General features: G+C 39.3%; 1 protein-coding gene across 4 annotated transcripts in view; it reads left to right on the top strand.

The window, feature by feature from the left end:
- Positions 1-13,735, top strand: part of CHN1 (chimerin 1) — a 211,193-nt gene that overhangs the window by 179,626 nt on the left and 17,832 nt on the right. For 3 of the 4 annotated variants that reach the window (XM_034954540.3, XM_055108792.2, XM_034954543.3), the window contains one exon: positions 6,504-6,588. In XM_034954540.3, coding sequence (XP_034810431.2) covers positions 6,504-6,588 — 85 coding nt within the window. Of the gene's footprint in view, positions 1-6,503; positions 6,589-9,244; positions 9,296-13,735 lie in introns of all 4 variants that reach the window. The other variant, XM_034954539.3, reaches the window with a different exon arrangement.

The following is a 13,735-nucleotide window of genomic DNA, read 5'->3' as shown; positions in this document are numbered from 1 at the left end:
AAAGTTACATCATTTATTTGTGGTACGGTCAATGTATGTCTAGTAGGCTTTTATGGTATTTCTCTCAATTTTGAACAGTTTTCTTACTCTTAAAATTAGGTCACCAATTTTCTGTCATTTGTCATTCTCTTTGAAGCGGTGCTTCTGTGTTAACTACTTGTGTGGTTAAGTATGTGGCGCAGAAAGACCCTGCAAATTCTCCCGTGTGGCCACCTCTGTAGCAGCTGGTTATACAGGCCATTAGCACCTGCGCCCCTTCCCCAGCCGCCTAGTGCCTCCCTCACTCCTGTCTGCTGCTGGCCAGTGGGCATGCCCTTCTATTCCAGGTACTTAGCCTTGGCCAGTGCTTAAAGCTATGTTTCAGCAAGTGCCTGGTGCATTTCTTCTGCCTTTCCTGCCATGGTCATCAATTACACATCCATTTGATCAGGACAAGAAGACTAGGAATGGCCAGCATAGTGTCAGTGCTTAACTGACATTATCGTGGTGCTTAACTGAACCAAAACCTCGCTCTTTGTTAATACATTATTACTCCAGAGTTATAGGGTGGTTAGTAGTTTTGACTAGATGTAACTTAACAACAAGGCAAGAAGGTATTGCCTTGATACTAAAGCTACTCCTATAGTAAGTATTCCTCCCAATTTAAGTACTCTTGTATGTATTTCTTGCTAATGATCATAGCCAGTGTTATGTATTCTCTTTTCACGGCATAATAATATAAATCAAAGTACTTTAAACTGAAGTGGTAAAATTAGGGTATGATTTTTTTTTTTTTTTTTTTTTTTTTGAGACAGAGTCTTGCTCTGTAGCCCAGGCTGGAGTGCAGTGGCACGATCTCGGCTCACTGCAAGCTCCGCCTCCTGGGTTCATGCCATTCTCCTGCCTCAGCCTCCCGAGTAGCTGGGACTACAGGTGCCCGCCACCACACCTGGCTATTCTTTTGTATTTTTAGTAGAGATGGGGTTTCACCGTTGTTAGCCAAGATGGTCTCGATCTCCTGACCTCGTGAGCCACCGCGCCCGTCCAAATTAGGGTTTGATTTCTAAATTCCATATCATGTGGACCAAAAAGTTTAAGACCATCTTGGTGAGACAAACATTGGTCACCTAAAAGAGTGCATTCTAGTTACCCTAAACATAAAAATGAGGGAAGAAAAAACTTTCCTGACCAGCTGCCTGCCTACCTACATTCCTTTCGTTTTGATTTTGTTCATCTGTTCTCTCCCCTCATCACCCAACACTGTGCTGGAGAACTGACTCATCACAGTCCCAAATGAGAAGCTGCAGCTGAAATGTCATTGCCACCTTCCCAAGCAAAATTTTATTTCCCGTAATGTTCATATCATCTCCAACGTGGCTTACATTTGCAGCAAGCTTTGCAGGCATGCTCCTTGGCTATTTGCATCCATGCTTATTTCTAAAGGGAATGTTTTGACTTGAAAGGAATAATGAAGATTAATGGTGAATTTTTCTTTATCTTCCTATATCATGGATTTCTTTTTCAGTTTCTGTTACTGGCTTTCAAACTGGAGATATGAATGCTGTAAACATGATGAGAAGCAGGGTGTTTGTTTCCTTGTATAAGCCAGGATTTTAGTCTGAATAATGGCAGGCCCAACTGAGAATGACTTCAGTTTTTATCTAAGTCATTGCCCAGGAGACACATGACACTTGGCCTGTGCCATATGGGCCCCTCGATAGCCCACCCTCTCCCACCCTGTCCTTTGCAGCCTGCTTCTGACCAATGCCTTCACTGATAAGATTGTACTGGGGATCCATTAATTAATCCAGTCTTTCATCTCTGTTTTAACAGAGAAGTTAACGTGAAAGGAGTTGTTCACAGGTTAAAAGCAATCACAAATGTCATGGTAATAAAATGGTCTTTTTTTTCCAGTTGCACAAGAGGGCTTTAAAACTAGTTCGTTTTGCCCTTTATTCATTAAAGTGTAATTCATGCCTTATACCCTGTCACTTTCATTTGTCGAGATATGGACCAAAAGCTTTGGAGGTGGCCTAGAAAAAATATCTGTGGCCCACTTACAAGGTTGCTTTTCTTGGGAACATTTTTGACTTCACTAATAATGTAATAGGGTGAAGCTGATTGTTCTTTTGAATTATGTCTTATCAGGAACCATACCTAGAGGAATGGGTTGCAGATTTCTAGGGGGTGTGGCAATTCTAGGCAAAAGTCGCTCTCTGTTGTGATCTAGAGCTTCAGGCCCAAGCCCTTGCACCCCTTGTGAACCCTTCCAGGCCTCCTTTCCCGCATATCCCACCTAGTTCTTCCTTAGCATCCTGCAATACACAAATAGTCTTCAAGATGCAACTTATGGCTTTTTAATTATATTTTGAATGTTCGTTGTATTCAGATTTCATCATTTTTAAAACAGGTAATTAAAATACAACAATGTCTAGTAAACAAAATTGTCTGCAGATGTCAGTGCCTGTAGAATTATCTATAGGAAACAGCACCTATTAGCATTGTGCTAGATGGAGCAGTACAACTGAAAAGCTTTTCTAAGTTGTATAATTTGTGCAATTGATTTTTTAAAGATACCTTTTTCTGAGTTGGCAAAGTATGTGATGTAAACATCACCGATAATGTAAAACTGCATATAAAGTGAAACATTTAGATAAAGCATAACGACGCACGTAAAAAGAAAATATTCATCACTTTTTGTTTAATGTGCTTGACACTGGCTGGTATAGTACGATTTTATAATGTGTCACCCAAAAAGGAAACTTGCTTTCAAGTCCAGTGGCCCTTCTCTGAATTCCTGGCCAGTTTTAGCTCCAGTTCCTATTCCCCACTTTGCCAAAACTCCTCATTTGCTCCATAACTGAACTTCCTTCCTGATGCTCAGAGACTATAGACTGCCAGGCATGAATTCCTGTAGCTTTCTGACCCTAGGCCCCACCACCAGTCCTGCACAGCCAGCCTCTCTCCTCTTACCCTCTTCCCTCCCAACTCAGGGAAGGGGAAAGTGATTTTCCTTGTATTCAGAGCTAATTGCTCTGCCCTGGATTCTGTCTCCAACATTTGACTTCTCCAGAGCCTTGCTCCATCAGTGACCCTCCTTTCTTATGAGTCAGCCTTCTCCTTCCCTTCCACAGTCCTCCCCACCTCGCTTCCAAACCAGTTTCTCTACTTTTGTACCTCTGTTAATGTCATTCTTCCCCAGTCACCAGACCTTAAACCCTTAACAGACCAGTTTCTTTCCCTCTCCGTTGCCTCTGTTTCAATTAGTTACGAAGCGCTGTTGATTCTGCCTCCTAAATAACTCCAGTTTGTCCCTTTTTCTCAGTCACCACTGCCCGAGTTCAGATCCACATCATCTGTTGTCTAGGTGACTGCCATAGCACCACCCTACCTAGTCTGTCTTCCTTCAGCCTTGCCCCCTTGACCGTGTCACTCTCCTTAACAATCCTCAGTGGCTCTGCATTGTTCACTGGACAGAATACAAATTTGTAGGCATTGAAAAGGCCCTGTCTGCCTCTCCTATCTCCTGCCAGGCCAGTCGTTTCCACTCCACCCAGACTGAACTTCCTTGCAGTTCTCTAAACACCACGTTGTTTCTCTCATGCCTTGTGTCTTTGATTTTCAACTCAGGACTTAGCTCATGGGTTGCGTCTCTTCCCAGCTTCTCTCACACTTTGCAAATATTTTGATTAGAGTATTTTCACACTGTGTTTAGTAGGAGAAACCCCTTTTTATTTTTGTATAGATCATCATTTAATAAATGTTTATGAATGAATAAAAATGACTAATTAATGAAAATCAGTATTTGTTTTGATGACCTTTAGGGGAATAAAAGACTCAAAGGCTACAGTAATCAACCTTTTACAAATATAATCCAGTGTCATAGAGTCCTAGAGGTTACAGAACAAAGGAAACTTGAGATATATGGATTTTAGATATAAAAATTCAAGTGAGTTTTAGATATAAAAATTCAAAAGGGAATCCAGTTAAACCCTGTTAGACAAATACAGTTTTGTAAGCTGCTGGTTCTGCAAGGCCTATTTCTAGAACATTTTCATGGAGAGCTACATAAGCTACCTTCTAAACGAAAACGATTTAAAAAACAACAAAAAAAAACCCAGCCTCAAGTGGCTCAGGATGCCTTCATTAAAACAGCTGCCCAAGAATGAACTGTAAATAAATAACAATATCCTAAAGATTGCTTTCTGAGATACATGTGTAACCCTTTAATTGGAGAACATGGGGTCTGCTCGGACAGTTAAAATCCTCTCTTCAGCATATCTAATATAAAGAAATATCCCAGGCTTTTTGAAATGCCACATTCACTGCTACTTTCAGGAAGGTGGGGAAAGGATTGGTTCTATTAGAACAGCTCAGTAGCCAGTGCTGTTTCCCAAATGCCTATTTGTTTAATAGCAAACAAAACACCTTCTACTCTTTTTGCTCTCCCTGTTTAACTTTCAGATGCTTTACCATGAGATAACTGATAGGCACAAAATAATTCCTGAGACTTCCTTCATACTTTCATTGCATCTTTAGTCACCTTACCAAGTAAATGATACTGATTATCCTGAGGTTTGGCAACCTATAAGTGAGTTTGCATCCCAAAGACTTTCTCTAAAAGTAGCTTCACAATTCTGTTGCTGTTTCATGATTATATAACTCTCTTTCTGAATCAGCACTGCCTACTTCACTCATTCCCATAAGAATAAAGCACGATTGCATGCTTTATCCAGTTTTATTCACTGTGAAGAACACAGGGACATTACAGAGTATCTGGATGTTGATCTTGGGCTCTACTTCAGCAACTCCAGGAAATACTTTGAGTTTACAGGCTCTGAACATCGTTAACAATCCAGAGGCGGCTGTGCCTGCATTCCTGACCCTCCTCCATAAAACACATAGAAGGGATTATGGCCTCCTTTTCAAAATCAACATAAAATTTTGTACTCAGACTCAGTTGGCAACAACAAAGAGTTACAAGCACATACCTGCTTTGAATGAACCCAGGGTTATCCCTTGCAGCTTTATATGGATATTTGGGCCAATGTAGTATTTTGAATTCTGATATTCTGTTTCATTGATTCTTATATGCATATTTTATTTTCCATTTTAATGTCTCTGAATTTGGGATTTGTCTGACAACCAATGGCTTGTCATGATTTAATTGGCATGGTTTTTCTAAATGGAACACATAATGGTATGTCTTACATTTATGGTATTTTCATTTGAAGAAATAAGTTTCATATCTTAAAAATCATTTACTTGGTTTCTAAGACTTAGTCAATACGTTAGTACAGCAATTGTAAAAATGACAATCTTAGCTGTGAATTTTATTATGTATGGTAGTGGTTTTGGCAGATATGTTGGAATCAATTGTAATTTACTGATAATATTGAAATTTTTATTATTTTTTAATGTGCAGAGTTTGGATTCATTGCTTCTGCAAAATATTCTACCAATATTTTTTCGTCTGAGTTAACTTAGAATGCCTTCTCTTTCCTGTTTGTAAAAGGGATAGGTATCTTAACATTTGAATCCTTTCTTCTTTGGGGATTCCTTTCTTTTTAAGGAAAAGAAATCAAATACAGTAGAAAGAACCTTATGAGCTGGAATGGTTAGTGAATAATTACTGTACTCAAACAAGGTTCCTGATAAACTGTAGTTTCTGCAGTTTCTAAAATACGTTTATTCTCCTTGCTAACATAATAAATATCAAATGTTTTAAACAGAAATTGGGCCTTTTTGATGATTCTGATGTGACCCATCAATAAGTATCTCCTTTAATGTCTGTGATCCTACTCATAGTCACAGAAGGTAAATTATCTGCAAAATTCCTGACAGGACCCAAGACATACTCTATATGGCCACTCATGCCTTTTCATGTCATAGTACTGTAGAAATAGCATAGTACATAGAAATGCCAGTATTTGTATAGATTGGGGTGCCTGCACCTGAGGGGACATTGGAAAACTCCATTATATAGTTTTCGAAAGTAAGTTACAGAATATTGGTCTGATTTATCATTCCTAAAACAAAGAAGAAATCAAGCACTGAAAAAAATGTTAACTGCTTGTCAGTTTCACTCAACCAAGGTTCTTTTAAATGCAGCCATGTTGGCGCTTCATTACTAACCATGGGCTGGGTGCGGTGGCTCACACCTGTAATCCCAGCACTTTGGGAGGCCAAGGCAGGCAGATGCTTGAGCTCAGAAGTTCAAGACTAGCCTGGGCAACATGGTAAAACCCGTCTCTACAAAAAATACAAAAATTATCTGGGTGTGGTCGTGTGTGCCTGTAGTCCCAGCTACTCAGGAGGCTGAGGTGGGAGGATCACTTGAGGGAGGCCTCAGTGAGCTGTGATACACCACTGCACTCCAGCCTGGGCAACAGTGAGACCCCATTTCTCTTTCTCTCATATATGTATATAGAATATGTGGCTTGTATATTAGTGCTTTGACATGAAGCAGTCTTCTCATCTGTGTGTTTCCCCTTTCCTGACTTTGCCCCTCTTTTTTTTTTCAGGTGCATACATTCAGAGGGCCACACTGGTGTGAATACTGTGCCAACTTTATGTGGGGTCTCATTGCTCAGGGAGTGAAATGTGCAGGTAAGAGCTCTTGTCTTGTCTCTGGATTGAGTCAGTTGTGAAGTTATAAGAGGTGAGGTAGAAGGAGACTTGTTGTTATGCATATCCAGTAGGCTGGATCCTGGTTTGGTCTTATGCACATGCAGTAGGCCAGATTCTCAGGCAGCCACTTTGGAAATTTGATATTTTATCTGCTCTTAACCTTCTGGCACTTGATGGACAGCACACTAGGGATCTGGCATTAGTCCACTGAAAAGAGAGAAGTCAGCTTGTTCAAAAAGTCTGATAAAAGGAGATAAAAGTAAGGCAGTTATATTTAATACTTGCCTTTGATGTTGCAGTAACTAAATTTATAAAAATGATTTTTTTAAAGCAATGTACAGGGACCTATGATTGTTGCCTTGGAAACTGAATTTTAAAGATAACTTGTTAAGCTGGATTGTCCTTACTAAATTTTTGTGAAATCAAATTGAAGCTTTAAAAATCTGTGAATTCATCTTCAAAGATGGTTACCAAATTCTGAAAAACCACTTAGTCACTAATATTTTCTGTGTGATGTTTTGAAATCAAATACATCAAATACTTTTTGTAAAATATGACCATGAATATTTAGATACAAATTTAGAAACCAAAAGATTTACACTTACAGAAATAGCCAACACAAGGATGTATCTGAGATACTTTGTGAAATAAAGTACTTATGTATATCACATGAAATCCATTTGTATAGAGCAACTATACTGAATACTGGCCATTTATCCAAACTACTTTAAATTCTTTTTTTTTTTTTTTCTGAGACAGAGTCTTGCTCTGTCTCCCAGGCTGGAGTGCAGTAGCGCGATCTCGGCTCACTGCAAGCTCCGCCTCCCAGGTTCACGCCATTCTCCTGCCTCAGCCTCCCGAGTAGCTGGGACTACAGGTGCCCGCCACCACGCCCAGCTAATTTTTTGTATTTTTAGTAGAGACGGGGTTTCACCATGTTAGCCAGGATGGTCTCGATCTCCTGACCTCGTGATCCGCCCGCCTCAGCCTCCCAAAGTGCTGGGATTACAGGCGTGAGCCACCGCACCCAGCCCAAACTACTCTAAATTCTGACATAGGCTTAAAAATAATCATGTAAATTTTAAATGTCTAGTATTTGGTTATAAAAGTTTCCTTCTGCCATTTAATTTGTAAAACTAAAAAATATATTCTTACATGTCTTTTAGCATGAAGCTTTACACTAAAAAATATACTAAGTAAAGTATTTCAAAATGGTAACTATAGTAACTGTCAGATTTATCACTATAAACATCATTTCTTTTGTGGCATGATTTTTAAATGGAATATTTTTGTTGTCCATTATGTGCAGAAATTTCTGGGGTCTGATTCTTATTTCTAAATTGCATTTCCTTTGAATAGCAAGATATAGTATGTATCGCATGGAAATGTTCCAAGTCGCTCTTCTTTCAGTTATTATTCCCTTAGTATCACTAAAATGTAATAAGGTTCCAGGCATATATCACCATTCAAGGTCCTTCCTGCCGCAGGAAGTGGGATAAGAATCCTACACGTGTGGACTTGGAGCTGTGCAGAGGTGTTCGTCAGGGAGCGCCTCAGCTCAGAGTCGAAGCTCAGAGTGAATGAGGAAAGCCTTGCTGTGGCTGGTGGTTATCCAGAGTTGGGATGAAGAAGGCCATGGTTGTGCCTTTGCACTGGAGGGAAACAGTAGAATGGAAAGTGTTGATAAAGTGGAGGTATTGAGGCAGTGTGCATTGCAGTTTCACAAAGGCAGATGGAATACTCTTTCCAAAGCACAAATTGCCTGCTCGAGAACAATGGTCTCAATGAGCCCAGTTTGCCTTTATGAGACAGTATTGTCCAGCTGATACTCTGCAATAGTTTTTTAAATGTTTTATGACTGTCACAAACTTAAAAGCTTTTCTTTCATGAGTAACGGTGTATATTGTTTCCATTTTGAAAAAGTGAAGCCCATCTACATAAGAATTCTTAGCTATTAATAGAGAATAGGTACAGCACCTATGAATAATCTTTGGGAATACGCTACAACCCCAATCATGTTGGAAAGAAATGTTTTGGAACATTTATCATGTCAATAATATGGGGGAAAGGAGAAAGAATTCATCCCCATCTCCACAGCCACCCACATTAATAGCCTCTACCTCTTATTGTGAGTAAAGGTCGGGAATTGAAAGAAAAGCCTTGAGGAGATTTTTCATTTTATGTTATATCTTGTCCTTAAAAGCATTATATTCAGTGTGATTTGAACCATATTAATGTGTAATACAAGCACAAGTCAACTCATTTTGAAAACATGGAGGGTTGGAATTTGAATTCATTCTGTTTTCTATGACAACTAATTATATTTGGATTGGCAGTGAGATTCTTAGGTCTGAAGTGGCTTTGAGGCTCATCTGGCCTTTGACTATCTAAATCCAAACGCAAAGAATTGAGAATTTAAAGAGAGAGTGCACACTAGCTGTGATAAGCTGAAAAATAGCTCCCCAGAGATGTCCGCTTCTAATTCCCAGAACAACATTCCTTGTTCCTTTCATGGCACGAAGAATGTTGCAGATGTCATTTAAATTAAGGATATTGAGATGGGGAGTTTTGGGTTGCTATGACAAAATACCACAGACTGGGTAATTTGTAAATAACAGAAATTTATTTCTCACAGTTCTGGAGGCCAGGAAGTCCAAGATCAAGCTGGCAGCAGGTTCAGTGTCTGGTAAGGGTCCAACTCTGCTTCCAAGATGGCGCCTGGAAAGCTATGTCCTCCAGAGGGGAGGTGCCTACAAGGCAGTGTCCTCATGATTTGGCAGAAGAGTATAAAAGGGGCCAACTCCCTCTGTCAAGCCCCTTTATAAGAGTGCCTAATCCCATTCACAGGGGAGGCGCCCTCATAAGCTAATCATCTCTGAAAGGTCCCTTCTGTTAATACTCTCACATTAGCAACACCTGAATTTTTGAGGGGACACTTTCAAACCACAGCAGGGAAAGTACCCTAGATTGTCAAGGGAGGCCTAGTATAATCACAATCATAAGGGCCCTTATAAAAGGGAGGCGAGAGGTTGATAGTCAAAGATGATATAAGGACAGAAGCAGAGGTCAAAGGGAAGAGAAGATGCTATGCTGCTGGCTTTGAAGACAGAGGAAGGAGCCAGAAGCCAAGGAATGCAGGTGGTCTTTGGAAACTGGAAAAGGCAAGGAAAGAAGTGGATTCTCCCCTAAGCCTCCAGAAGAAATGCAGACCCGCTAACACCTGATTTTAGCCCAGTGAAAGTGATTTTGAACTTCTGACCTCCAGAATTTAAGATAATATATGCTTGATGTTTCAAGCCAGGAGTTTGTGGTATTAATAATTTGTTATAGCAGCAATTGTAAACTAATGCACTAACCACTAAACACTAAAGGTATTCTTTCCAAAGAAAAATGGTAGGCTGTCAGAAAAGAAATGTATTTATCTGCCTTTGATTCCTGAGACAGCTTGCTTTGTTCTGCCTTCTTTTTTCAAAATCCACCGAGGCAAAAAGAGAGCTTGTCAGGAATGTTTAAATGTTTAAAGCTGCTTTAAATGCCAAAAGCAGCAATTTTGTGTCCCTCGCCACAGCCCTTTTTTAAACATCATGTAAAGGTATTGGGTGATGTTCCAACCACCAGGCTGGCAAAGTTGCTGTAGGAGTCAGACTAATTCCAGCTAATACCAGGCAAGCTGTCCCTTCAGGACTGAAAGTGCTGGCTTGCTGCTAAGCACACCACAGCAATGAGGACAACTGAGGGAGCAGCAGGGACGATCCTGAGAATGCTAATCATTACATTACACGGGCTATTCCAAACCACGCAGTGCAAGGTGACATTGCAGGCATTACAAAGTCTCACCCACCAAAGTCACCCTTCCTCTAGCCTCCTTTGAAGTGAAGAAAGTGATGTTGCAAGGGCATAGCTAACTGCAGATTGGGAATGGTGCTCCTCCGGCTAGAATATTTATGACCCAAGTAGGTAACCTTTAAAAATCACATGAAAAAATGCTCATCATCACTGGCCATCAGAGAAATGCAAATCAAAACCACAATGAGATACCATCTCACACCAGTTAGAATGGCAATCATTAAAAAGTCAGGAAACAACAGGTGCTGGAGAGGATGTGGAGAAATAGGAACACTTTTACACCGTTGGTGGGACTGTAAACTAGTTCAACCACTGTGGAAGTCGGTGTGGCGATTCCTCAGGGATCTAGAACTAGAAATACCATTTGACCCAGCCATCCTGTTACTGGGTATATACCCAAAGGATTATAAATCATGCTGCTATAAAGACACATGCACACGTATGTTTATTGCGGCACTATTCACAATAGCAAAGAGTTGGAACCAACCCAAATGTCCAACAATGATAGACTGGATTAAGAAAATGTGGCACATATACACCATGGAATACTATGCAGCCATAAAAAATGATGAGTTCATGTCCTTTGTAGGGACATGGATGAAATTGGAAATCATCATTCTCAGTAAACTATCGCAAGGACAAAAAACCAAACACTGCATGTTCTCACTCATAGATGGGAATTGAACAATGAGAACACATGGACACAGGAAGGGGAACATCACACTCTGGGGACTGTTGTGGGGTGGGAGGAGGGGGGAGGGATAGCATTAGGAGATATACCTAATGCTAAATGACGAGTTAATAGGTGCAGCACACCAGCATGGCACATGTATACATATGTAACTAACCTGCACATTGTGCACATGTACCCTAAAACTTAAAGTATAATAATAATAATAAAAAAAATCAAGTTCAAAGGATGGTCGTTGTTCATTTAGAATAGTTCCCTTGAATAGTATTTTTCTTTATGAAAGGTAAGCTTATAGGTTAAAGTAATCTATTATTATGTAATCATGGAGACTGTCAAACATTCGTCTTTAAAAAAAGACCATTATTCTAGCAGCATTCCTGAATTGTTTTCATCTTAGCCTTACCAGAATAATCTAAGAAATTAAGAAGGATAATTATTTCAAATCAGACATATCAGTTTAATGTTGGTTATTTATGAAAGTGACTTCATGTTTTCAGTGTATCATTATCATTGCTGCCTCCAAAGGGAAATGGCAGCAGTTTTCCTAATAATAAACTGTAAGTATTTATTACTTCAGGTATACAAGCCCTTTTAGGTTGCAGAAAATAAGTGGAAGTAATGTTTTTTATTTTAACTACTGTTTTGATTGATCGTACCTAAAGAGTTACGTTTGTCCTTGTAAGCCAGTGAGAAATTGGTAAGACTTGCTTAAAAGTTTCATGGAGCCCCTTTTAGTTGGAAACAATATTTTCATCAATATTCCAAAGAACAAAGCAGTCTTCTTAATTTTGCTTATGAAAATAATTACTTCAAATAATTAAAATTCAAGCTATTCCACTTTCCTGGGGGAAAAAAAACGAGATATGTTTCAAAACAAGTTTTTATTTGCCATTATTTAAAATATGAACATTCAGAGAGAATAATGATTATAATTTCAAATCTTATTAACATAATGTTATCCTTTAATCCTGTCAATAGAATGTCAATATCAGCTATTCCTTTCAAAAAATTGATTTCTGTGCTTTCTAGATATATAAAACCTGTGTTTTAGCAAAATCAAGCCCCAGAAAGCCTGAAAGTAATTTAAAGTTGGTAGTCTAAGTAATAGAAATATTTTATTAAGAAAGTATAGAATAAAATGTGACTTGAATTTTTTATTCCTCCTTTCATATGTTTATTCTATGCTTATTAACTTGAGAAATTAGAAGGGAGAAATGTGGTTTAATAGTAACATAAAAATAACCTACCAAACCAAGAGATTCAACAAATGAAATCATTTATGGACCTTTTATTATTATTATTATTTGTAGTATAGAGCTTCCCTGAGAGAAATGGAACTATATAAGAGTTATATGACTTTAATAAATAAGTATGAAAACCAAATAAAGCCTTAATGGCAAACTGAAATATTGATATACCGTTAGTCCCTGAAGCAGCAGTTTTCAGAGCAAGCTCAGGGCTAGTGAATTGCACTGTGAATGTAAGTGTATAAAAATCAGCTTTATTTTAATGACTTTGCCCTGTCTTTGGCAAAGACTTCATATCCAGTCCTGCCAAAAATTTAGCCGTTCAGATACATTTTTAAAATTGAGCATAACATTAATATTTTCCCATAGTTTTATCTTATTTAAATAAAAGAGAGAACATCAGTTTAGAAAACATTTCCCTCTTCCTTAAATACCTAAATCTGAGCTCACTCATCACTTTATCCAGTCTTCACTGAGTCCCAAATAAGCTTAGGAACCTGCTGATGTTTAAAATGGGAGATGAATACTGGATGTGGTAACTCACGCCTATAATCCCAGCACTTTGGGAGGCCAAGACAGGTGGACCATCTGAGGTCAGGAGTTCAATACCAGCCTGGCCAATATGGTGAAACCCCATCTCTACTAAAAATACAAAAAATTGGCCGGGCGCAATGGCTCATGCCTGTAATCCCAGCACTTTGGGAGGCCGAGGCAGGCGGATCACGAGGTCAGGAGATCGAGACCATCCTGGCTAACACGGTGAAACCCCGTCTCTACTAAAAATATAAAAAATTAGCCAGGCGTGGTGGCGGGCGCCTGTAGTCCCAGCAACTCGGGAGACTGAGGCAGAAGAATGGCATGAACCTGGGAGGCGGAGCTTGCAGTGAGCCGAGATCGCGCCACTGCACTCCAGCCTGGGCGACAGAGCGAGACTCCGTCTCAAAAAAAAAAAAAAAAAGAAAAGAAAATTAGCTGGGCGTAGTGGCGCGTGTCTGTAGTCCCAGCTACTTGGAGGCTGAGGCATGAGAATTACTTGAACTGGGAGGCAGAGGTTGCAGTGAGCCAAGATCACGCCATTGACTCCAGCCTGGGTGACAGAGCGAGACCCTGTTTAAAAAAAAAAAAAAAAAAAAATTGGGGGATGACTCCAAACATTCAAAGGAAAAAAGTCAATACCAAACCATTACTGCCATTCAGATGTTTTATGTGCATGCATCACAATTTTACTTTTTTGCTTTCTACTGGATTTTTATACATAGGGAAAGAATATGACAAAACAAGTTTTATCACTGCATTTTAAAAACCCCGCCAGATCAATTATATATATAGATATCTATAAGGG

This window comes from Pan paniscus, chromosome 13 (assembly GCF_029289425.2).
Source record: "Pan paniscus chromosome 13, NHGRI_mPanPan1-v2.0_pri, whole genome shotgun sequence".
Classification (NCBI taxonomy): domain Eukaryota; kingdom Metazoa; phylum Chordata; class Mammalia; order Primates; family Hominidae; genus Pan; species Pan paniscus.
This window is presented reverse-complemented; position numbering and strand designations above follow the sequence as displayed.